The 25,948-nt window shown below is 45.3% G+C and overlaps 1 protein-coding gene across 2 annotated transcripts in view; it reads left to right on the plus strand.

The window, feature by feature from the left end:
- The window catches only part of ttll4 (tubulin tyrosine ligase-like family, member 4), a 100,513-nt gene that overhangs the window by 34,886 nt on the left and 39,679 nt on the right, over positions 1-25,948 (plus strand). Inside the window, exons 6-8 of one of the 2 annotated variants that reach the window (XM_079733501.1) lie at positions 7,491-7,557; positions 11,491-11,591; positions 11,981-12,091. The exons of the other annotated variant lie outside the window; for it this stretch is intronic. Of the exons in view, the coding sequence (XP_079589627.1) occupies positions 7,491-7,557; positions 11,491-11,591; positions 11,981-12,091 (279 nt within the window). The remainder of the gene's footprint in view (positions 1-7,490; positions 7,558-11,490; positions 11,592-11,980; positions 12,092-25,948) is intronic. 2 annotated transcript variants of the gene reach the window in all.

Below are 25,948 nucleotides of genomic sequence, written 5' to 3' on the forward strand. Positions count from 1 at the left end.
CCGGATCTGATGACACTGGGATGAGTGGTCTCGCGTTCATGACAGCAGTTACCTCGGACATGAATGTTGTGAGAACTTCATGGGTCAGACGAGATTTCTTTTCTTCCAACAGCATACAATCCAGTATACAGCGAGCGATGCCAATCAAATGTTCCCACGCTCCTCCCATGTGGGATGCGTGGGGCGGATTAAACACCCAGGTGCAACTCTGAGTGCTCAGGTACTTTTCCACTTTCTGGAAAGTAGGACTTGTCATGTCCATCTCCAGCTCTCGGGAAGCGCCGACGAAGTTCGTGCCACAGTCGGACCGAATCTGTTTTGCGGGGCCCCTGATGGCAAAGAACCTTCTCAAAGCGTTGATGAAGCTGCTGGTGCTCATTGCCTCGATCACTTCAATATGAACTGCCCTTGAACTCATGCATGAGAACATCACAGCCCATCGTTTAGAGTTAGTGTGTCCTCCTCTTGTGCGGCGTGAGACGACTTCCCATGGCCGAAAAACATCAACACCTACGTAGGTGAATGAAGGTTCTACTTGGAGTCGTTCTGCTGGCAGATCGGCCATCTGTTGATGTTCGGTTTTTCCTCGCAGTTTCCTGCAGGTGACGCATCTGTACAGCAGACTGCTGATACAGCGTTTTGCTCCCACCAGCCAGAAACCAGCAGCCCGTATTGCACCTTCAGTAAGATGTCTTCCCTGGTGTTTCACAGCCTCGTGATAGTGACACACCAGCAGAGTCGCCAGATGATACTGGCCAGGGATGATGATGGGGTGTGTTTCATTCATGTTTAAACCTGCTTGTGCTGTGCGTCCTCCTACTCTTAGGAGTTGATCTGGGTCTTGGCGAGGATGCAACTTCCAGAGGCTGCTGGAGGATGGAATGGGGAACCCTTTAGCTATGCACTTCAGCTCTTCTGCATAACAATGGTTCTGAACACTCCTCATGATGCACACTTTAGCTCTTGCCAGCTCTTCCTCTGTAGGACGACAGATGTGCCACCCTTGGCACTCGCCTTGCACAGGGCGGATGAAGGAGTGTGCTACATGGATCAGGTGTGCAACTGCTGTGACGAGAGTGCTGAACTTAGAGAAGCGTTCAAAGCGTTGAGGATGAACCATACCTAGGGCTGCATGTGTGATACTTGTGGTCACCTGAGGACGTACTTCAGAGTCAGAGGAAGGATCGATGAGGTCGTAGCTCTCTTCAGTTTCAGGCGTGGACAAGGATTCACTCTTAAAGTCTGGCCCGGTGAGCCATGTTGTGCTGCGTAGGAGGGCTGGAGTAGCTGTTCTTGTTCCAACGTCGGCTGGATTAAGGTCTGTATGGACGTACTTCCACTGGCCGAGACAGGGTGATTGACGGATACGTTGAACCCTGTTATGCACGAACACATCAAATCTCCTCGACTGGTTGTGGATGTATCCCAAGACAACCTTGCTATCTGTGTAGTATGTGATGTTGTTGAATGTGACATCCATCTCTTCAACTATCAGCTCGGCTATCTCCACAGCAAGTACAGCAGCGCACAACTCTAGTCTTGGGATAGTGAGGTCAGGCTGAGGCGCCAGCTTTGCCTTCCCGAAGACAAAGCCAACCTCGGGTTGGTTTTCGTGGTTCGTCACCTTAATGTAGGCCACAGCTGCGACAGCTTTCACCGATGCATCTGCAAAAACACAGAGTTCTCTTACTTGTGCACCTGTGGTAGAGAGGGACGTGTAAGGACGAGGTATCTGGAGGTCCTGTAAGTCCTGAAGCGACTCTTTCCATCTTGTCCACTCGATCTCCATGTTTTTGGGGAGTGGTGAGTCCCAATCCTCTGCCTGCGTGGTGAGCTCTCTGAGTATCAGCCTTCCGTGAACAGAGACCGGTGCAACAAACCCTAGAGGGTCATATAGACTGTTTACGGTTGACAGCACTCCTCTGCGAGTGAATGGCTTTTTGTCGTTTTCAATCTGGAATGTGAAGGTGTCTGCTCGCATGTTCCAAGACAATCCAAGACTATGTTGGACTGGCAGGTCATCGACAAAGAGATCCAAGTTGTTGACGTCTTTGGAGCGATCTTGAGGTGGGAATGTGTGAATGACTGCTGGTCGATTTGATGCAATCTTGTGCAAGCTGAGGTTAGAGGCTGAAAGCATCTTCTGTGTTCTTCCAAGAACGCTGATGGCCTCTTCCTCAGTAGCGAACGACTTCAAAGCATCGTCAACATAGAACTCACGTTCAATGAGTCTTCTTGCGTCACTGCCATACTCTGCCTCTGCTTCTTTGGCCGCTCTTCTCAGACCGTACACGGCCACAGCAGGAGAAGGACTGTTCGCAAAAAGGTGCACTCGCATCCGGTAGTCCACGACATTGCAGGTAGGATCATTGTCCCTGTACCATAGGAAGCGGAGATAGTCCCTGTGGTCTTCCTTCACCACGAAGCAGTGGAACATGTGTTCGATGTCAGCCGTAATGGCTACTTGCTCCTTCCTGAACCTCATAAGTACGCCTAGCAGGCTGTTGTTCAGGTCCGGGCCGGTGAGCAGGACATCGTTGAGTGAGACTCCTTCATGCGATGCGCTGCTGTCGAAGACCACTCGGATATTGTCCGGCTTTTTGGGATGGTACACGCCGAACAGGGGTAAGTACCAGCATTCCTTCCCTACTTGCAGGGGTGGAGCGATCTCTGCATGTCCTCTGCTAAGCATGTTCTGCATGAACTCTAGAAAGTGGGCCTTCATCTGCGGTCGTTTTTCCAGAGTGCGGCGGAGCGAGAGGAGGCGGTCATGCGCTTGTCTCCTGTTGTTGGGCAGCCGTTGTCTTGGGGATCGGAAAGGCAGAGGTCCGACCCAGCTTTTGGAGCTGTCTTGGTGGAACTCAGCATCCATGATGTGAAGGAACTCTAGATCTTCCATAGAAGGTGCAAGTCTGTGATCATCGGCAGTACGAGTGAAGATGGCTTGGCCTAAGCTGTCTTCTGCTAGCTTTCCTAAGCTATATGCGAAGGTAGGTACTGGATGGTTTTGATATGTAGGTGCTTGACTGAAAACCTCTTTCACTTTGATTTGGTTGTTGCATGGCTGTAGATGGGTAGCACGACCGTTCTCTAGGATGGATGTTTTATAGCTGTTCACCTGTGGTGATCTGTGTGCACCTCCAAGGCAAACGTCACCGATGACGACCCACCCTAGGTCCAGTCTTTGGGCAAAGGGTGCATTGCCTGGACCATTAATCTGATCCCTGACCTTGTGTAACCTCAGAATGTCTCTTCCCAGAAGGAGGAGTACGTTAGCATCAGGATCGAGAGGTGGTATTTCATCTGCAATACGTTTCAGGTGAGTATGGTGGCGTGCGGCGTCCGGGGTAGGTATCTCAGCTCGATTGTCAGGGACTTCGTTGCATTCGAGAAGCGTAGGTAGAGGAAAGCTAAGTTTCTTGTCCAGTGACTCGATAGTGTAACCGATGGCTCTTCTCCCCGCTGTCTCTTTAAGCCCTGCACATGTCTTGAGAGTGTATTCGTAGGAGCACCCAGAGAGCTTAAAGAGATTTGATCATCGAGTATTGCGTACATCTTCTTGGACTCCTGTCTGTGTCCAGTGGGGTACACACTGACGAGGCAGATCTTAGCACAGGCTCTCGCACTTAATCCTTCGCCACACACTTGAGTGCACCTCGAAGTGACCTCCTGGGCCTCCGCTTTGTCCTCCTCCCCGCTGTGCTCTGAAGTGGGAGGGGACGAATTGGACTTCCAGGTTGCTGGTCCAGGGTGTAGTGCTGTCGTGTGGTTGGTGCTCTCACATTCCATACATTTGACATCGGCGGAGCAGTTCCTGGCGAGATGCTCTGTGGAGGAGCAACAGCGAAAGCAGATGTAGTGTTCTTTGAGTAACTGTTTGCGTTCCTCTAAACTCTTTTCTCGAAAGCCTCTGCATTTCATCAGGGGGTGAGGCTTTCCATGTAGGGGGCAGTGTTTGCTTGGGTCCGCTGGTTTGTTACCTACTCTTGACTCAGGCTTGTCCACTGAAGAGACTTGGGTCTTGTGAACGCATACAGGCGCCTTCATAGGCCTCTCCCGCTTTTTCTCTGCTGGAACTTGTGTGAAGAGGTTGAAGCTTGGGTCTGTACGTGCTTTTGCTTCATTGCGAATGAAGTCGACAAACACAGAGAAAGGAGGGAAACTGACCGAATGGTCACGTTTGTATCGTGATCCGAAGTAGATCCACTTTTCCTGAATGTTGTGTGGGAGTTTCTCAATTATAGGATTGACTCCTCTTGAAGTGTCCAAGTATGAAAGACCGGTGAAGTAGCCATCTTGTTTAGCTGCTTCCAGCTCTGACAACAGATCTGCTAAATCTCGAAGTCTCTGTGGATCCTTTGTTGTGATTTTGGGGAAGTTTTCCAGTTTACCAAAGAGGGCCTGTTCGACGGCCTCCAGTGAGCCGTATAGCTCATCGAGCCGCTCCAATGCCGTAGTCAATCCAGTAGGCGGGTGTCTGATATTGACCGATTTAATCCGTTTAACCTGTTCTGCTGACTATTTTCCGAGATACTTGGTGAGAAGGTCGTGCTGTTCTCCAGCAGACAAGTCCAGGTTGTCAATAGCACTATGGAACGACATTTTCCATGACCAGTAGTTCATTGGTTGTTCATTGTATACAGTGAGTCCTGATGTCACGAGATGGCTGCGGGCCAGATATTTAGCGAGGTCATTGGTGGTTTGACAGTGGTCGTATCCAACTCTACAGGGCGCTCCATTGACAGGCTGATGTACAGGGGATGGCAAATGCTTATTTAGGCTATAATGTGGCGACGCTTTAATATGATGAGGGACTTGCGGTGTGTAGTCAAGTGTAGTCTCTCTATAATGCGACACTTGAGATGCGTAGAATGACGTAGTCTCATCAGGAGTGGTGTCTTGGGCTTGGCTGATGCTTTGTGGGTTTGGTAATGTGGGATTGTCACCATTTATATTGGCTGGCGAATTAACCAGTTATACTGGCTTGCTCTGCCACGTAAGCAGCAGTATGCTCTTCTTTGCTTTTTTTTGATACTTTACTGGCAGCCTCACTGACCACTTTGAACCTCATACCAGCCATCAGAGAATCAGCCTCCGCTATGGCAGCATCTTTTTCTTTCTCTTCGTTTAATGCATCAAGATTGGCATTAATCCGTGCTTGCTCTACCTTTAATTCAATTTCCCTTTTCGAATGTGCCGCTCTAGCTTGCGCTGCTTCAGCTTTTGCTTTGGCCATGGCCACAGCCATAGACATCTTTGAGCTGGACGATGTACCGGAAGAGCCAGAGCTCACGGACTTATTATCTCCATTTTCTTTGTTTTTACTGTTAGCTGTCTTTCCGTTAGCCAGTTAGCAATTTAGCTCTGTAAGATGGCTGTCTTCGGCTATCTTGTTAGCTGTGTTGCCGTCTTTTCACTGTAATGGGCTCGCTAGCCGAGCAAGCTAACTATCCACTCAGTTAAACGTTTCCCAAAAAACTCCACAGCGTGTTGAGGATTACTCATGTAGTTTAATGGTAATTTCGTGAAACTGTAAACACAATACAAACATAAGGTAAGTATTAATAAAGCTAAACAGTAAGCATAAAGATGTAAATCTATAATTCAACACATGGAAAATAAAGATAATACTTACAGACGTTGCTTTAACAAACAAGAAGATGTAGAACTGCATCTTAATGGAAGAGCTGATGAAGCTGTCGATCCTGAATGCTCTCTATGTGAATAACGTGCTTGTGACTTCCGGTCACCTAACTAGCAGCCCTTCCCTTAGAGCATTCCCTCTTAAAGGTACAGCCACCTATGCCACATACATTACAAAAAACACACTTTCAATGCCAGGGGCAGAACAATGGCGATATCCGATATTATAACGATATTTTGAAAAAAAAATGTGAAAGTGTGTAGTTTTAAAAAAATTAAATAAAAACTATAGTGCAAATTAAATAAATCTGAAGTCCAGATTAAAACGTGACATGAAGGAGAAAGGGCTTGTTGCCCTTTGTGGACTCCTGGACTCCCACCGTGCCCCCACTGGTCACCTGGAACAGAGCTCCCGGACTCCTGCCCGGGATGCGGAGCCTCAGCTGCGGAGCCTCGGCTGCGGAGCCCCGGCTGCAGAGCCCCGGAGAGAGACAACCCCGGACAGCTATTCCTTTCCCCTCCATGTCGCGCTTTAATCTGGACTACAGGGAGTCAAAGCAAAAGTTTATTTACCCCAATTTCTTCTAGACCATGGCCGAGATGACCACCACTACGAGTCTTTACTTATTGTGGAAGTACCAGAGACATAATATCAAAGAAAAGTAATTTTGCCTGTTATTGTTGATTCAGATCTTAGATTATGGCATGTGATCCACAAAAGCCTATATGGTCGGAACAATGGGATGTCGGAGCAGAGGGTTTATTTTTTTCAAAATAAAGGGACGTCAGACTAGTGGGCTGTAGGACCAATGGGAATTTTTCGGGTTATTGAGAGGTCGCAACAATGGAGCATCAAAGAAATTGGCAGTCCCCCGCAAGGCAACATCAAAATAAAAATAAAATATACCGGTATGGCGATATTGTCTCAACTACATATCTCTTTCTAAAATATACCGGTGACTCTTACTACCGGTATATCGGCCAGCCGTAGTAGCTACAAAATAACTACTGTGTTGCAGCAGTCTTACGGGTCGATATGACCTTTTGGGCCTGAATTTGTGATTGGGTATCAGACTAAAAGGTATGGCTGAACCGAGGCGTTTGATAGGGTGATGTTTACAGCTGTGTCATCTCTGACACACACTTAAAACAAGTGTTTCTGGCTAAGGGTGAAAGCTGTTCTGTGGCAATATACAGATTGGAAATAATGTTTTCTGTTTTTTTTTTTTTCTCTGTGATTTAAGCTTCTTTGAGTAGAAGCCCAAAATGAAATGATTAACCACTCAATTTGCATAATGAGACCTCTTTAACATATCAAATATACACTATATAGCACGAATAGACAGGGCAGACAGGTAGTCAGTAAGACAGGTAGTCAGGGTAACCAGTAGGATGAGGGAAGACAGGCTGTCAGGATTACCACTAGGATGAGGGCAGACGGGTAGTCAGGGTAACCAGTAGGATGAGGGGAGTCAGGTAGTCAGGGTAAGCAGTAAGATGAGGGCAGACAGGTAGTCAGGGTAACTAGTAGGATGAGGGGAGACAGGTAGCCAGGGTTACCATTAGGATGAGGGCAGACAGGTAGTCAGGGTAACCAGTATGATGAGGGGAGGAGAAGCAGACGGGTAGTCAGTGTAACCAGAAGGATATGGGCAGACAGGTAGTCAGGCTAACCAGTATGAGGGGAAGAGAAGCAGGCGGGTAGTCAGGGTAACCAGTAGTATGAGGGGAGACAGGTAGTCAGGGTAACCACTAGGATGAGGTCAGACAGGTAGTCAGTGTAACAAGTAGGATGAAGGGAGCAGAAGGAGAGATGAGGTAACATTGTTTTGTGTTTTTACTTTTAGAAAGTTCTGACTGTTCTTCTATCATCTGTGTTCCCTATGCTGCTGCTGCTCTCGATCCTCTGTACAGGTGAGACACACATAGCGTACACAATGTGCATGTGTAACTACCTATGTAAGTATACATGCACACATTCCACAGGCATATACACTCCCTCACGCAGAGTGTAAATACACATAGTTAAGTGTTAGATGATGTTGTAGAACTAGAGGGCAGCATGTACTAGTTTTGAGTGTCTGTCTTATCGAGTAGGGTCCAGCTGCAGCCCCGGAGAACAACACCCTGGCGTGACAACAACAACCCAGGGGCGACGGGAGTACTCTGGTGCGACGGAAGTGATTTATTTTTTAAACCTTTTTTACACACCGCTATCAGAAACCAAGATCAACCATGGAAGTGAGACTCTAAAATATTGAGTAATATTCATGTTAAAGCCGTGCCATGGTTTATTTACTTTTTGCCAAATTTGAATATAATACCGTGCCCTTTTTGAAAAAGTAAAAGTAAGTAAGTAAAAGTAAGTGAGAGTTAACATGAATATTACTCAATATATTAAGCATATTGACAGTCGCACAAATAAATCACTTCCGTCACACCAGAGTACTTCCGTCGTGCCTGGGTTGTTGTTGTCACGCCAGGGTGTTGTTCTCCGGGGCTGCAGGTGGTTACTATTGGTCTTATGGAGGCATGGCAATGGAATATAAACACTAAACTCACAGTGGATAACCAAGAATCTTCCAACAGCCTCACTCCCAAGAGAATAGATTAAGAAAACGACAAGACTAACTGAATCAAAAATCAGTGAATTGGTGCAGTGTGTGAACTGTATAATGTTAACGGTAGTGTGTAGCGCTAGCAGCAGTGTCCAGTGCGAGCAGCAGTGTGTAGCGCAAGCACTTTGTAGCACAAGCAGAAGTGTGTAGCGCTAGCTGCAGTTTGAGGCGCTAGGGCGTTTTTTCTTGCCCTTTTGGGGGCTTGGGTCAGGGGGCGTCATAAATATTGGGCCTGTTAAGCCCTTTGAGACTGTTATTGTAATTAAGGGCTATACAAATTGAATTTAACTGCGCTAGCAACAGTGTTTTGCGCTAGCAGCAGTCTTTAGTGCTAGCAGCAGTGTGTCTAGCGCTAACAGCAGTGTGTTGTGCTATTAGCAGTGTCCAGTGCTATTAGCAGTGTCCAGTGCTAGCAGCAGTGTCAAGTGCTAGAAGCAGTGTCCAGTGTTAACAGCATTGTGTAGCGCTAGCAGCAGTGTGTAGCGCTAGCAGCAGTGTGAGGCACTAGGGAGTTTTTTCTTGCCCTCTTGGGGCTCAGGGGGGTGTCATAAATATTTGGCCTATTAAGCCCTTTGAGACTGTAATGGTAATTAAGGGCTATTTGAATTGAATTGCGTTACCAAGTGTTTTGCGCTGTCAGCAGTCTGTAATGCTAGCAGCAGTGTGTCTAGCGCTAATGGCAGTCTGTAGTGCTAGCAGAAGTGTGTCTAGCGCTAACAGCAGTCTGTTGCACTAGCAGCATTGTCCAGCGCAAGCAGCAGTGTGTTATGCTATTAGCAGTGTCCTGCGCTAGCAGCAGTTTCCAGTGTTAACAGCACTGTGTAGCGCTAGCAGCCATGTGTTGCGCAAGCAGCAGTGTGTAGTGCTAGGGAGATTTTTCCTGCCCTTTTCAAGGCTTGGGTCAGGTGGGTGTCATAAATATTTGACCTGTTAAGCCCTTTGAGACTGTAATGGTAATTAAGGGCTATGCAAATTGGTGTTTTGCGCTCGCAGCAGTCTGTAGTGCCTGCAGCAGTGTGGCTAGCACTAGCAGCAGTGTGTAGTGCTAGCAGCAGTGTGTTGCACTTGCAGCAGTGTGTTGTGTTAGCAGCAGTGTCAAGTGCTAGCAGCAGTGTCTTGCGCTTGCAGCAGTGTCCAGTGTTAACAGCACTGTGTAGCGCTAGCAGCCGTGTGTTGTGCTAGCAGCAGTGTGTTACGCTAGCAGCAGTGTGTAGCGCTAGCAGCAGTGTGTAGTGCAAGCAGCACTTTGTAGTGCTAGCAGTACTGTGTAGCGCTAGCAGCAGTGTATTGTGCTAGCAAAACTGTGTAGCACAAGCACTTTGTAGCGCTAGCAGCACTGTGTAGCGCTAACAGCAGTGTTTTGTGCTAGCAGCACTGTGTAGTGCTAGCAGCAGTGTGTAGCACTGTCTGTAGCGCGCAGTGTGTAGCACTGTCTGTAGTGCTAGCAGCACTGTGTAGTGCTAGCAGTAGTGTGTAGCGCTAGCAGTATAGTGTATTGTCAATAGGTCTGTGAATTCGAGCAGAGAGTAGTAGAAAGCTCTACTCTATTGTGTGTCATATTGTTGTTGTGTGAGCTAAAGGCCTTGCTCCACAGTGCATTCTCCAAACAACACTGGATAGGATCTCTATTGTGCTGCTAGCGCATGCCCCTGCTCCCCCCTTGCTGGCTTTATGAAGCACACAGCCGAGGGTTAGCTCATCACGGCTCTGAACCCTAGTGCTGCCACCATCTGAGAGGATTAGAAGAAACCATCCAGTCATCTGTTCTTCAGCCATCCGTCCGTTATGACTGTCATGTGAGTTGGTCCCTTCAACACTGGGATAACACATTGTGCTCGGTTTGTTAGAGTGAGGAATATTCATTGGAACAGGTGACGTAAGACGTTAGTGTATCATAAACAATCCTGGGACTTTGACCTTGTTGAAAACATTTACATTGTTTTCCACCTCCTTCCATGGTTTATGTTCTGACATGTTGAATATGGATTAATCGTTGTTGAATATTTATCGTCCCGCTTACTCCTGATCTTCTCCGGGTGTGTTTTCAATTTTGGAAAATATACCATAAAGCTCTAGCTACTAGCTCTACCTAATAGAAGTCTAGTAGTCAAGGCAATAGACTCTTTTTTATTTTTCCTTTATGCCGATCAGTCATCGTGCCATTTCTTTGAAGCTTTGCTCAAAAAACAGCTGTTCTGTTTAGATGATCATTTGAAAGACACAGTACCTTCAAAGTTGTGTTCCTTTAGTGGAGCCTAAGTGGACCGTGTTTTACAGGAGAGCTCTCACAGCGGGCCCTCCGTACAGCTGAACCAGACCTCCTCACCAGACCTCCGCACCAGACCTCCCCACTAGACCTCCCCACCAGACCTCTCCACCAGACCTCTCCACCAGTCCTCAACAGTAGACCTCCCCACCAGACCTCCAGACCTCTCCACCAAACCTCACCCTCTAGACCTCCCCACCAAACCTCCCCACCCAACCTCCCCAGTAGACCTCCAGAACTCCCCAATAGACCTCTCTCTGTCAACCTACCAACCAGACCTTCCAAATGCCCCAAACCTTAGTAAACATGCAGGGTCATCCGTACCATCCAGCGTATTAATCATAAGACATAAAGGAGTCTTAGGAGGTGTTCCCATTCTACGGCCTGGCCCCCCGGTCTTGTGAGAGGGGGGTTCATTACATTGAAGCTCTCCTGTCACCCGGACCGAGAGGGGACCCAAGAGACACTGACATCCTCCACATATCACTTCATCATAATATTATAGCTTTTTGAAGCTTATTCAAATAAAGTGTGTTTTAACCATTGAACCCTTACAGCTGTTAAATGGGAACCAATGATGGCGTAGACTTTATGTTGACGACACAGCAGCCCTGTTCTGAAATTTACCTCGTTGGGGAGAACCCCTTTTGAACTGTAAAGTCCTTTTTATGGTCCCACGTTCCCGCAACGCAATGACCATGCAGACGCTTCGACGCAGTCGTGAACGTTTATGGTTCTGCGTCTGGTTTTAGTAAGCGGACCAATCAGTCCTTGCTGCTGCGTTGCCTCGATGGAAGGTTCCGATTTTTGAGAGGCACACGTCCGGCTCTTGCGGTGGACGCAAGGAGGTTCCGCAAGGACTTAAGGGGTCTGTAACGCCCTTGCGTTGCGTGAACGTGGAACCATAAAGTGCCCTTAAGGGTGTTTTAATTCCTATGCTCTTCCTATAACTCGTGTTCACAGCGTGGAGGACTCTGTGGGTGTGGAAGAGAGGTCGGCCCTGGTCCCCAGCCTGTTCCCCTTCTGCCCCCCCACGCTGTACTTCAGCAGGGCCAATGAGAGAGGTCAGAGTTCACCCCAAGCCTTCTGTTACAACTGTATTGTGTGTGTGTGTGTGTCCCCCTAGTGGATATGCTTCCTCAGGACCAGAGGAGGGGTGTGTGTGTTATCGTGTGTATGTACTACTGAGATGTGTCTCTGTCCTCCCCCAGTGGACTAAGTCAGGACCAGAGGGGGGGGGGGGTTTGCGTGTGTATATAGTACTGAGATGTGTCTCTGTCCTCCCCTAGTGGACATAGTCAGGAACAGAGGGTGGTGGTGTGTGTGTGTTTGTGTGTGTATGTAGTATTGAGGTGTGTCTCTGTCTCCCCTAGTGGACATAGTCAGGTTCAGAGGGGGGGGCAGGTGTATGTGTGTGTAAGTAGTACTGAGATGTGTCACTGTCTCCCCCTAGTGGAGATGCTTCCTCAGGACAAGAGGAGGCTTCTGAAGTGGAAGATGAGCTCGGTGACTCCAAACGTGGTCCGACACATCATCGCCAGGTCCCACTTCAAGACCACCAAAAGTACGGCCACACACTTTATGGGGGGTTGACTGATATGTAATGATTGATCAATCCATTTAATAGTTAATGAAAGGAATGGAGAATGCTTTCTCTGCAAAAAATGTGGTGCTGTAGTGTAAAATTATCCTAAAAATATGTTTGATGAAGCTCAATAGTTCATGTATGTATGTATGGAATTATTACATAATGAATAGATGAACACAAGTTAAAAGAAAAGTTGAAATGTCTAGTGTGTAGAATTTAAGAGCAACTAGCGGTGAGGTTGCAGATTGCACCGAACTTAATATTATAATTAATTAACGGTGTCCGTACGGGCCTGGATTGTGTGAGTTGTCCTGTACTGGTCTGTATTGTAAGGGGTCCTGTACTGGCCTGTATTGTGTGAGGGTTCCTGTACTGGCCTTTATTGTGTGAGGTGTCCTGTACTGGCCTGTATTGTGTCAGGTGTCCTGTACTGGCCTGTATTGTGTCAGGTGTCCTGTCCTGGTCTGGATTGTGTAGGGGCAGTAGGCAGGGTTCTGCAGGGCCACAGTTTTGATTGCATATGCTATTTAAAAGGTTTGTTTGCGAAGAGAAATGCTGCTGGTATCTTATCAGTTAACAGCTGGTCAATTCAAGTATCATAATGTTTTATGCAAAATGTGTATGTGTTTTTAAGTTATTCACTGACAGAATGACACAAATAATATTTATAATAAATATTAAGGGATTTATTATTGAATTAATTATTATTTAGCTATTTTTTGAAATATTATTAGTATTAATCTGCTCACCTAAATGTTCAGGGCCCAACTAAGACATTGCTTCCGCAGGCATTTTGAAAGCCAGTCCTTACGACAAAATGCCAGCAGTGGCACGAGATAACAAATGCCGTCACTGTATACCTGTGTAAGGACATGGTTCCCTTTCAAAATGTCGATAGAAAAGGCTTTAAAGAGATGGTCAAAACACTCGATCCCAGGTACGCGCAGTGTTGGGAAGGTTACTTTTAAAATGTATCCAGTTACAGAATACATGCCCAAAAATTAAATATGTAACATATTTCATTAGCTCACTCAATCTGAGTATTGTATTCCGAATACTTGGATTACTTCCACATCGAATTGCATTTTATAAGTGTAGGAATGCGGCATCAAATCCTTCTTAGTAAACAGCCCTATTCTGGTGTGTTCTTCTGTTCCTACTGGCTGAATGTGTTAGGCCCAGCCCAAGTCTCCCTGAAAGTGCACTTTATTATATAATTGGCTGTAGAGGAACAAAGACTATGAGGGTATGTTTATGCAAAAGATATGAACAACAGACGAATTGACAAATTTGCCCTTTTCAGTTTCTTTATTATTTACTCAGCTGTGGGACAAACTTGGAAAACTTCGGAAAATAGACAAATATAAAACATGTGCATAGGTGTTGTAAATAAAATCACCTTAAAATAAAAAGCATCAGAAGGAAACCTGCATTTTCCCTTACCCTTTTCCTGATTTTACAGGATAAAAACATAATAATAACGGCCCATCTAAATAAAACAGAAACTCAAACTGAATGCGTTGATGGTAAAATAATATATATTTTTTAACTACGCCACCAAATATCATTTTACCCACATGAAACAAGTGCTGAAGTGCATAGGTGTTGCCTATAAAATCACCTTAAAATAAAAAGCACCAGAAGGAAACCTGCATTTTTCCTTACCCTTTTCCTGATTTTACAGGAATAAAACATAACAACAGCCCATCTAAATAAAACAGAAACTCAAACTGAATGCGATGATAGCTAAATGATATATATTTTTTTAACCACGCCACCAAATATCATTTTACCCATCATTTGCAGTAAACATGTAAGGTGTAATATTTGACATGGTGGATCTTCTCCAGTAAAGAGGCCAATGCTCCACAAACAGATATGGACTCGAGCAATCATTAACTGAGGTGCTCCAAGGAAGGCAAGGGGGATTTTGTTAACCCTGGGAAGGGTGTGTGTGTGTTTGTGTGTGTGTGTGTGGACCCACCTACTCTGCATGTCAACACTCCAGCAAAGTCGGTTGTATCGCAGCAGGAGAGACTGCTCAAAGTGGTTATCTGTCATTTTGTTACGATGTGGAGTGAAAATAAGTCCTCCCTGGCTAAAAAGCCGCTCGACAGGAGTAGTGTTGTACTTTAAGAAGAGGGCTCCGATCATTGGATACATCTTCAATGAAGCCAATGACTTGTCTGTATCCTGGAGATACCTCTGCACCTCTTCCTCCGCTGATGAACTTGACATTTGTGCTGCCTCAAAACTGAAGAAGTTGTCCTCATCTTCTGGATCACCTCCAACTGCAGCATTTCAAGAGGTGCTGACATCCTCAGAAGGCTCTGTATGAAGTAGACGAGTCTCTTGGACCATTGCTGTTTTCATGGCCCCCCCTCTCTTCTTCAGCGAGCCACCACAGTCTAAACTTTGGGATGGTGGAAGCCGCCATCCTTGCCTCATGGGAGGCCAACACCTGCCCAAATCGATTGTCAATCGCTTCTAACACCTAAGAGGATGTGGGTTGACAACTGCACTTGGGGCAATTTTTCAGCCAACTTCGCTTTTAGGCTCAGAATGGTGGGAATTATGTAAATAACTATGTTAAGTAATTTTTTTTCTCCTTGAAAGAGGTTGATTGAGTAGGCAAGAGGTTGTAATATGGCTGTGTACTCTTTTAGAAACATAGTCTCTTGAGGATGCAGTTTGGCCACTTTCAGCTGGTCACAGATTCCATTGAGCTGACTCTCTGTGAGACTCATTAGCTTTTCGATTGCACGATACTCTGAGCTCCACCTAGTCACTGAAGGTACCAAACATCTCATTTGGGCAATTTCCTCAATTGCATCAGCAGCACCTGATGAGCGATGAGACTTATTCCATATTGCAACACATTCTGACAATACACTTCTGTATATTTTTTGAGAAACACCCTGTGAGGCGACTTTATCAAGATCATTCGTGGCAACAAGATTCAAAGTGTGTGCGGCACATCGATGGTGAGGTGGCAAAAGAAAGTAGAGCTCCTCTTCCTCTGGCTCCTCCTGAAGAACTGCAGACACATCAGCAAACCGCACATCATCTGTGCTATCCTGCTGCATCTCATCATCCATTTCACACCCTCCATATTCATTGAATGCCTTAACGAAATTGCTACCATTCTCAGTGACTGTGGCACTGACTGTGCCTTGGATCTGGAATTCTGCATGAAACGGACTGATTTTTGCAGCAATGACATCATAGGTGTGGCGGCCCCTTATCCTTTCACATGCCAACGCAGCAGATTTTCGATCTAATGGGTCTCTGGGTCAATCCAGTACACGTGATTCCCATGAAACTCCTATGATGAGCTGTCCATATATCTGCTGTTGTACAGACGGTTTGAACATCCTGAGGAGTTTCAGTAAGTGCCTCCTTCATATTTAGAGATCCCTTTTCAATGCGCAGCATCAATGTTTTTCTGCACATGGGTGTCCTACCCCCACTAATTCCTTCAATCATCTTACGGAATGTGGCTTTCTCCACTAATGAAAAGGGCTGCATATCTGCAATTATGAACTAAAGCACCAAGGAGTTTACTTTCCTTTGGGTGATTGCTGAGGTGCCAAGTTTTATTTGTTTGAGAGGAGGTGTGGTGGCACTTTGTTCACCACCATCATCTGATGCCATTTCTGCTCTTTGCAAGACCCTGGAATGCCTCCTCTGAAATAAAGAAAGACAGAAAGAGCACAAATTAATTACACTTTCATTGTTTTATGCTGGGAAGAATGAAGAGGACTATTGTAAATACAACGTCCTAGAGGTGCTGATGGTGACATTACACATCACAGTAATTATTATGCATACTCATAATAATAATCATCTGTTTTAAATGTGAAGAAATCTTAAGTCTAAAACTAACTAGGCTATTCAACATACAATGTTATCACATCATGGCCTACATATTTCATACACAGGAGGTCTTGACAAGTAAGGAAAAAGCAGTAGGCTAAATGTAACTAACTGCAATAACTGCACATTAATAAGTAGATAGAGATAATAGCTGTATCATGTTACAACGAATGCACAATTAGTGGAGCGAAGCGATCAAGCAAGCTTGAGAGCTGTCAAAAACAATGTGCTCCGACCTCCAGGCAGCAACACCAGTCTACCTGGCGAAAGGTTCCCACCTAAATAGACTTTAATTGTAACAGATCGAATTTTGTATTTGTAGTCCCGAACTGCATACTACAAAAATAGAACTGCAGTCTAAGCTAGTGCTACTACAACTAATTTTAGCTAACGTCATCTAGCATGTCCAACAGGGCTAGTCCGCCTTTCAAAGGCACTGAGGCTAGTAAATCAGATTCAGCACATAGGATAATGTTAAGTCGCACGATACAAATAAAAAATAGCAAGGTGACCAATAAAACACCAGCAGAGGACTATTCCTGGCTAATTAAAAAAATAACTTACTTTACGATGCTTCCTTAAGTTGGAGGTTGAGTCTTTGGACGCTGTATTTAGAGAGTGAATAAACTCGCGAAACAGAAGTATCGTCATGTAATCCATTGATTTCAACAATGTTACTGTATTCTGAATACCAACTATTTAAATTGTAACTGTAACGGAATGCAGTCACTTATAATTTGTGTTCTGAATACGTAACGCCGGTACATGTATTCCGTTTCTCCCCAACACTGGGTACGCGTTACCTGCCCGCACACACTTCAGCCAAATTGAGATGCCAAAACTATATGGCAAGGTCCGCAAGCAAATCCATACTATTAAACATTAGTGTTTTTCAGAGATGGTAGTAACTAACTTTTTTTATGCAGTTTTGCTGCCTTACCAGTATTTTACCCCTTCAGAGGCATTTATATTGAAATTAGAAGATAAAATGAACATACCGTGATATAATATCGTTACTGTCTATGCCTCAAATCATACCGTGATATACATTTTAGTCCATACCATACAGCCCTAATTTGAAGGAACTATCATGTGTTAAATTCGAGGTAAGTCAAGCTTTTTGGAGCAAAAACAACAGCTATTTGTTTGCTTGATTCAACTAACGTTAGCTACCGCTTTTTTGATGTGATATAATTCACAATAATATTGTATTTTTAGGACAGAGTCAACGCCGAGTACTTCACGAACGTAGACCTGACACTGTCACCTTTTCTACTCTGAGGAGTTTGCAGGTCTGTATACAGTAGTGTAAACCAATACTGCAAATTCTTGCAAACGAAATCTCTGATGTTCATGGAAATAAATCACAACATTGAAGTCACTGTAGATTTAGTGTGCATGGCAATCAATGGAAAATAGAGCATATTTAAACATTAGTTTGTCAGTTATAAATCAATCAATGAATATAATTATATATAATATGAATGACTGGCATTTCTATGTTGTCTAAAGTCTAGCAAATTACACAAATTCTCCCAATAGGCTCTTTAGACCATATGTTTGTCATTAGTCTCCTATTCCTGCTCAAAAAAGTAGTTACAATTGGCTTAACCTTTATACATAGTTTGACCTTAGGGACTTCTGGGTTGTTAGGATGGCTTTGAGAAAAGAGGGGCCAACTGGGTAACAAGGAGGGGGCTAGTTCAAGTCACGGCACAGAGTAGAGGGTTTATGTTGTGAAAGGAGGGAATGCCCAATGTGTCCTTGAGCAAGGTACCTAACCTGAATTGTTCCATAGTTCCATTTGGCCTGGCCTTTATGCGTAGTTTGAGGCTTTGGGGCTTTTGTAGACCAATATTCTATATGTAGACCTTTTGTAGACCAATATTATGCCAGGCCTTTCAATTCAAGGTGCTCCTGTTTGGCTTTTATTTACCCTACCTGGGTTTTCACAAGATACATGCAGGCAGCTCTGTCAACCAATGCTGGCAAAAGGCCTTTGCGTTCTTCCTTATCTGGACGACTGACTTGTCTGTGCCCGGACCCGGGGTGGACAGTCCACGATACAGCAGCTCTCCTTTCCCACGTGACCCAGCTGGGGCTCACGGGGAACGACAGCAAGAGCTCCCTCACACCCAACCAGGCTATGGTGTTCCTTAGGATGGCACTGGACTCCCAGCAGAGGATTGCCTCCCCATCGTTGCGGCGGACAGATGACATGCTGCATCTTCTCCTTCGATTTCAGAAGGGCAGGAAGATGCCGTACAGCCTCACCTTCAGGCTGACCGGCATGCTAACAGCGACCTCAGCAGTGGAATCACTGGGCCTCCTAGAGCTGGGTCCTCTCCAGGTATCAATGAATGGACTACAGATTTTCCCCAGGCGACACAAGCACAGGAGGGTCAGGGTGTCTGGGAAGGAGGAGCAGGGCGTATCTGACCACGGGCGTACGCTTAGGTGTGATCCCTCCCGTAGTTACAGACGCCTCCCTCTCTGGTTGGGGTGCGGTATGGCAACGCAGGACGGTGAGGGGGCAGTGAAGTGCACAGCAGAGGCAGGAGCAAATAAATGTGCTGTAACATTGTGCTTTATTCCTGGCGCCCAGGCATTTTTGACCTTCCTGAGGGGCCGGCATAGCCTCATCCGATCAGAAGGTACCAGATCTGCCTAGTCTCTGCGGGGTGCACGGCGATTCCACTTATGGGCCTTTCCTCACCTCACTTTGGTTTTCCATGAGGGAGACAACCAGCCCACTAGGACAGGATGCTCTGGCTCATCCTTGGCCGAGCAGCCTTCTTTATGCCTTTCCACCAATCCCCCTACACAGAGTTGAACAGGGCAGCCAGAGACTGCTGCTGGTTGCACCTTATTGGCCAGGAAAACTTTGGTTCTCCAAGCTGTAAGGCTCCTCGACTGGGCGACATAGGCCGTCCATAGGAGGCGGGACCTGCTCTCTCAGCTGGAGGGTCACATTTGGCATCCGAACACGGAATGCTTGCGGCTGTGTGTCCGGCCCCTGAAGAGACAGACCCACTTTTAAATGACAGTGGTCCAGACAATGTTAAACTCGAGGGCGCCATCCACCAGGTCCCTCTATGTGAATAGATGGAAACTGTTTTCCAATTGGTGCAGGACTCAAGGTGAGGTGACCGAGCACTGCTCAGTGCCAATTATATTTTGGTTCCTACAGGACCGGTTAGTCTCTACCCTGAGGGTCTACGTGTATGCTATTTCAGTGCAGCACATTAGGTCGGGGAACCAGACAGTGGGGTCACACTGCCTGGTCACCCGTTTCCTTAAGGGGGCTCAGCGTCAAACGCCCCCACAATTAATGAGTTTCCACATGGGACTTGCTGTTGGTACTGGAAGCACTTTGCAAACCCTTTGAGCCCTTGGGGAAGAGCGAATCAAAATGGCTTTCTGGCAAGACAGCCATCCTGCTAGCAATTGCATCAGCAAAGCGACTGGGGGAGCTCCACGCCGTGTCCGTGAGCCAGGCTTGATCCCCATCAATATCCCAAAAAACATCACTGATGATATTCAAATCTCCTTTGCATGGTCCAATTTAAACACAGGAAGGTTATTGATAATGTATGACAGGTCAAATATGTATTGACAGTGGGTCAATACTGCATCAACCAGTTGCTGACTGAATCCAGTGCAGGCTGCATGTGAGGTGTACAGTGGATTGGATGAATTGGTTAAACTACCTCTGTAGTCATTCAGCAAATCTGCAATCAAAGACTTCTCATTTACATCCACATGCCTAGATCTCTGATCAGTTTGTTCAGCTTCAGTCGGTTTATAATTTGGCATGGGTTCTGTACATGGGCCAGATGAACAAGGGCAAACAGTCTGACAGTATGTACAACATTGATGGCCTGGCTCTACTGGCTGGGTTCTGCTTCAAAATGTGAATATAGAGATTTCCTTTGTCCTTTCCAACAGCAAGCAGTTTTTTTACATCTTCATCCACCTTGAAGTACTGTCCGGTGTTGTAGAGGATGGCATGTGATGGCTGACCATGCCTTCCAGCCCTGCCCGCCTGTTGTAAAATCGCCTCTAGGTCACCTGGAGCCCCGTACATTACCACGCGTGAAACATTAGGGGAATTTAACCCCATCCCCAAAGCTGTTGTTGCCACAACTATCCGGCAATTCCCTTACCCCCTCATTGAAGCCAACACTCTCTCCTTGTTTTGGGGGAGGGTTTTGCTGTGGAACATACCAATCAGGAGGTTCTCATTTATACAGTCCGGATCACAGCCTACCCAGGCGTCTCCTTGCAGTTCCACCTTTAAATATGAGAAAACTCTCCCCACTGATTTCAGGCTTTGGCAGTAAATTAATATTGGTTGCATTGTTGAGCCCTTGTCTTTTGCATGTTGCACAATCCAGTCCAGGCAGTTCATGTGATGACTGGGAACCTTGCACAATCCAAGACAGAGGTTTGTCTTATTGTTTAATAGACTATGGCAGGGAGGACTTAATGAACAGCACTATGAACACATGAATGCACTTAATCCAAGTAATCAGGCAATTCGGCTTCATTACAGGGACAGTAACTAATCCTTGCAACAGAGAGCATACAAATGAGATATTTCACAACATGTAAGGTATGAGCAACAGAGGGCAGTGCATTCAATTCACCCTCATTGGCTATAGATCTTAGCTCTCTGAGCTTGGCAAAACAGTCTCTAAATGCCGACTCGCCTTTGGAAGCCTCGCCCCTGAGAGAAACAAAATGAGGAGTACAATTCCTCATTAATCTTACAGGCCATTATAAAGTTGAATGACAACATTGGCTTAAGCTGTCGTGTTAACTAGTATGCAAAAACAGCCCTACTCATATTGTTTAACCTAAGCAATCAAGTTAGCAAAAACAGGCCTATTATGTTGTTTGAAGGTATTAAGTGCTAACTTACCATTTGTATGTAACGTGGACCTCGTCAACGACGATGCCAATGAGGTTTTCCTGGTAATTGCTTGAGGCTAGTATCCGTTGCCATTTATTGTTTAGCAGCCAGGACTCGGGGCTGCCGGACACCAGAATAAAGTTTCCATCCAGAATGTCACAGTCATCATGCACGCCGAGCTGCCCAGCACGAACTCCCAACTGCCTCCTTCACTAGGTCCTCCATGAGTGCAACAAGAGGGGAGACGACCACAACTATCGGGTTAGCATTGCTAGCGTTCGCCTTAGCTAACTCCTTCACCACTAACGAAGCCAGCTGGAAAATCTAAGTTTTCCCGAACCCGGTGGAGAGAAGCATCACAACATCATGGCCACCAACAAAACTCAGCAAAGCTTGTTCTTGCTCCGGCTTTAATTGATCGATATTCGGCAGCGATCCCACAACAGACCAAATAGCTTCTCTCGTATCCTTCTCCATTGTCTTCCTGGTCTTCCTCTCACTACAACTGAAACTGTCGCGCGACCTCGACGTCATCGTTCTCAGCCACTCCCTCTGTTCGCTGATTGGACCGCCAAAAATCTGGCTTCAAAGGAAGCCATGGATATACCTTAGACCCAGACTGACTACTGAAGTGAAATGAAAATTGAGCGGAAGTAGGTAGGTGGGTGGTGCCAGGCTATCCAAGCCTGTAGATTTAAATGAAACAATCTTTGGCTAATTAAAAAAAAATTAAACCACATATTCACATGTTCACGGTTACGACCCACAAAAACGTTTTGTTTTTTTTAGTAACGTTGTACAAGGCTTCCCGGACACCTATAGTATGTTGCTACGGTGTGGCACATTTCACATACAACTCCGCTCATTATACCGCTTGGTGAGTTCACACCAAAAAAGAAAGCGACGCGTGATGCAAACAAAGTCAATGCAAAGTTGTTTTTTTACGTGAAAATGGTATGCAAATGAATGGAGCGGAGTGAACCCATGTTCACTCAAATTTTACTGGCGTTAACAACTTGGTTCACGCGGATTTCAATTGCGCAAGCACTTTACTCGGCTTTTCTGTGAATTTCGCCTGATGCTTGGTCATGTCAGCCATCATCATTCACTCCCCGAAGTCCAAAGTGAACCGCAGCATGGAGGAGGTAGTGATTGTTGCCGATTGTGGACTCCCGGAGCTCCATATCTATATAATATGATATAATCTATATATTCTAGAATATAATATATAATATCACGGCCAAAACAGATGGCATTATGCAACTTAAACAACTGCGTTGAGTTCTCTGACGTCTCTGGTACTTCAAAAACAAGTAAAGACTCGGTTGAGAATGAATTGGCGGAAAGAAACTTTGGCGTTGATCCCCTGAAGTCCAGATTGAACCGCAAAATGAAGGCAAAGTGATTGTTGCCGTTTGCGGACTCCCGGGGCTCTATAATATCTATATAATACAAAAAGTTGGTGTACCCGTGCGGCGCAAATATGCCCTTTTGGCGTGAACGCACATTAACCCTCACTCGGAGTGTAAGCAGTGGTGTAGGGTCAATAGAGGGCAGGGTGCCGCCCCTCCGTGAAATATTTACTCAAATATATCTGCCAAATGTGAATCAACCATTACAAATACAAAAGAAATCAACAAAAATACATAGCGTTAAGCCTTGTTTAATTGTGTGATAGACCGTACTTGCCACTGTCAGCAACCATTTAAAGGTGTCTGAACGTCAATTCTTTGGGCTAGGCATGTCATTTAAAATTCAAGAGAAAGCCCTCCTTCATGTCAAGGGCGCTGGTAACCATAAAGTCTATGTGAGGTCGCAAACTTTTTGCTGTCTTTCAAGCAGAGACAGCTTTTCATTGGCACTTGTAAATTCAACTTTTGTTCGCACCTCTGTGCGCCCAGACCAATGGCATTGTTTTTCATATTTTTTTATCGCCACATGATTGGACAATTCAGCAAATCAATCAAATAGGCTACCTCCATCAGCAGCATTTGCGCCGCAAAACTAAATGCAGAGAAGAGATAGATAGCTCACTAGCAGAGAGTTGTAAAAACATTTTTTAGAGGAATTGGACTCCCCAAGCAATGTCATACTTAAAAGGAGCAAATAAGTTACATATTAATTTATTCTTTCAGCCTATTGCATGTAAACAAAATGTGCAACTCTCCCAGATTTCTTACTGCATTTGAAATAGACCTTGAGACTATCTAGGACAGTGATCATGATTTGCCTCAATATCAGAATAACACCCATAGGTCAAATAGCAATGGTTGGTGGAATGGCCATAAAGTAGCTCTGTATATGCAGTGTTGCATGCAATCATAGGAAGGGGCTTAGGCGCCGTGCATTTCAATTTTTTTTTCTTTTGGTAAAAAAATGTTGACAGAATTTTGGGCTGTCATAAGTTTGCACCCCTGTAAAATTATCTGTTATATGTATTGATCATCCATAGTGGTAAACTACATTGAAAGCCCTTCAATTATCCTTTCTGTTACATGTATTGATTAGGGATGCACCGATATGACAATTTCGGCCGATACCGATGTCCAATATTAATTTTGCCGTTATGGCCGATAACCGATATTTACTGATATCGATATATGTTGTTTTTTTTAAAGTTTCTGAGATGATAAAATTTTGTACAGACTAAAAATCATGCAAACTGAATTTTTGAATGTCTTCCTTTATTTTCAGAACGTATTTAACTTTCAAATAACAAGATTACAGGGTTACCATAAAAACATAAGTAACCAACCTTTACCAACCAACCTATACTCCAGGGATTAAAATTAACGACGTCCCGTCGTCCCGGGGACGCAATTTATTGTCATCAGGGGGATTTTTATTCTCTCTCGGGTCGACCTCGGGACGAAGGGAATTGACTTCATTTTTCTGTTTTCCACACTTTCTGCGAACCAGAACGTGTTCGCGGTCGGTGGAAAAGACTTGTTTAATGGAAAAAGGACTGACCTTCATTCAATTGGCTGGCGCGCTTGCGTTTGTGTCGGTCCACTTTCTTAAAATACATTCATATAAACAAGTGTATGCCCTAATCACGTAAATGTCATGCCTGATCACGTTGGGTAGAGGTGTTGAATTAAACAAAGATGTTGAAGATGGTGCGATCTACGAGAGAGACGCAGGGGAACCGTCCTTATGAGGCTTTTGTCAGGATAAAAAACCCTAGCCCATCCCTAACCCCAAGTGGCCAGCAAAATAAAGAATATGTTGGTGTTTTTGCATTTTAAAATAGTTGATTGCGTTTGTAGCCTACACTCAGACGTGAACTCATTCTTGCATGCGGCCGTCTTAATTAAAAAAAAATTAAAACATTTGGGAATATGCAAATTATTCTGAAGAGGTCTAGACTCTGTGTGCAGCCCCGCCTTCTCCAGTGAACCAAGAAAGCCCGCGCCGTGACGACCGGGGGATTTTACCCCTCGGTTTTACACAGGAAACTTGAGACGGTGAAAGCGCCGGGCGTGCCAAGCCTCGACCGAACTGGCTTGGCAGTGTAGAAAGGCCTTATGCTGGAGAGAGGGCAGTAGTGCGCACCTAAAAAAGCCGCCAACCACTCTTAAAACACTTTACACAACACAACACACACACACACACACACACACCACGGCGGTTGTTGACTGACTGCACACACACGCACACGCACACGCACACACACACACACCAAGAAGGGTGCTGATTGACTGCACGCACACACACGCACACGCACATATACACACACCATGACGGGGGCTGACTGACTGCACACATACAAAAACCTCCGTTCCTAGCCTACTCACCATTAGAAGAGCTGTAGGCGAAGTAGCCTCATCAGAGACTCTACTTGCGTTTAACAGCATGTGTCAGAGCTTGGCGTCTTAAATCTTTTGTTGACATTTGTCAACAGCTCCTGCCATTCTCGACGTGCAGTATCACACAAAAATACGTGATGTCGGGTCGCCATGGTTGTTGTATATAGGCCTATAGAGGGGGGTTCTGTATCATTTAATATTGCATAGTTTCCAATAACTCACGCTCAGCCCCTCCCAGCTTACGCGTGACCGTGACAAGTGTGCCTCTAACCTTCCGGGAGTAGTAGCAGGATTTGATACAATTAAATTCAAGAACGGTTGTGAAAGAAAAAAAAGTTCACTCTATGCAACCCTTTACATTTAAGCGAACAGATATATATATTCGATATTCTTAAGAAAAAAAAAAAAAGTTCATATAAATTCAGAATAATCTGGCGGGCCAGATATTATGTCTGGCGGGCCAGTTATGGCCTGCGGGCTGCCAGTTGCCGACCACTGGTCTATAGCATACAACCACGTTTTCTGATTACAATTTAATGTAACAGTAAGCTGACAACATCGCTAATTAACACTGCAACTGCAAATTAACCATATGGAGATAACCATGGCAACCGGTCAAACAAATTTTCTTTTTGCGATCATTCTGCGTGCGCATCCGCCGTGTTGATAAACAAATAATCCCCCTATACACATGGCCAAATCCCCCTCCCCCTCCTCCTCCTTCTCCCTCTCCCGACACACAAACAGCAACTAGAGGATATACATCGGTTGTGGATATCGGCCCAATTTTACTCATCGGGCCGATGCCGATATGTTAAAAAATGACGAACATCAGCCGATACCGATATTAATGCCTATATATGTCATCCCTAGTATTGATCATTAAAGGAGAAATCCGGTGTAAAATGGATATGTTTAGTATGATAATGCGTTGGAATGTTCGTTTTGGAGCAAAAAAGTGCATGTAGACGCATTCTTCAGTTGGCTGTTTTCAGCCGATTCTACCAAAACGCTATAAACTTGGAATGATCGGGGCATGTGTTATGGTAAAAACTAAATCGTTATTTTAGAAATAGCCCGACACTTCTTTGGTAGTATAATAAGGGTCTTAAAATAAAAAACGAGGCATTGATAACTTTGTAAGTGTACAGATTGTTTATTAAAAAGGACATTTTATACACACAATACCATCAGTTCACCTGTTGACTAGAGATGGCCGATATGGCCTAAAAT

This window comes from Pollachius pollachius, assembly GCF_949987615.1.
Source record: "Pollachius pollachius genome assembly, chromosome: 3".
NCBI lineage: Eukaryota > Metazoa > Chordata > Actinopteri > Gadiformes > Gadidae > Pollachius > Pollachius pollachius.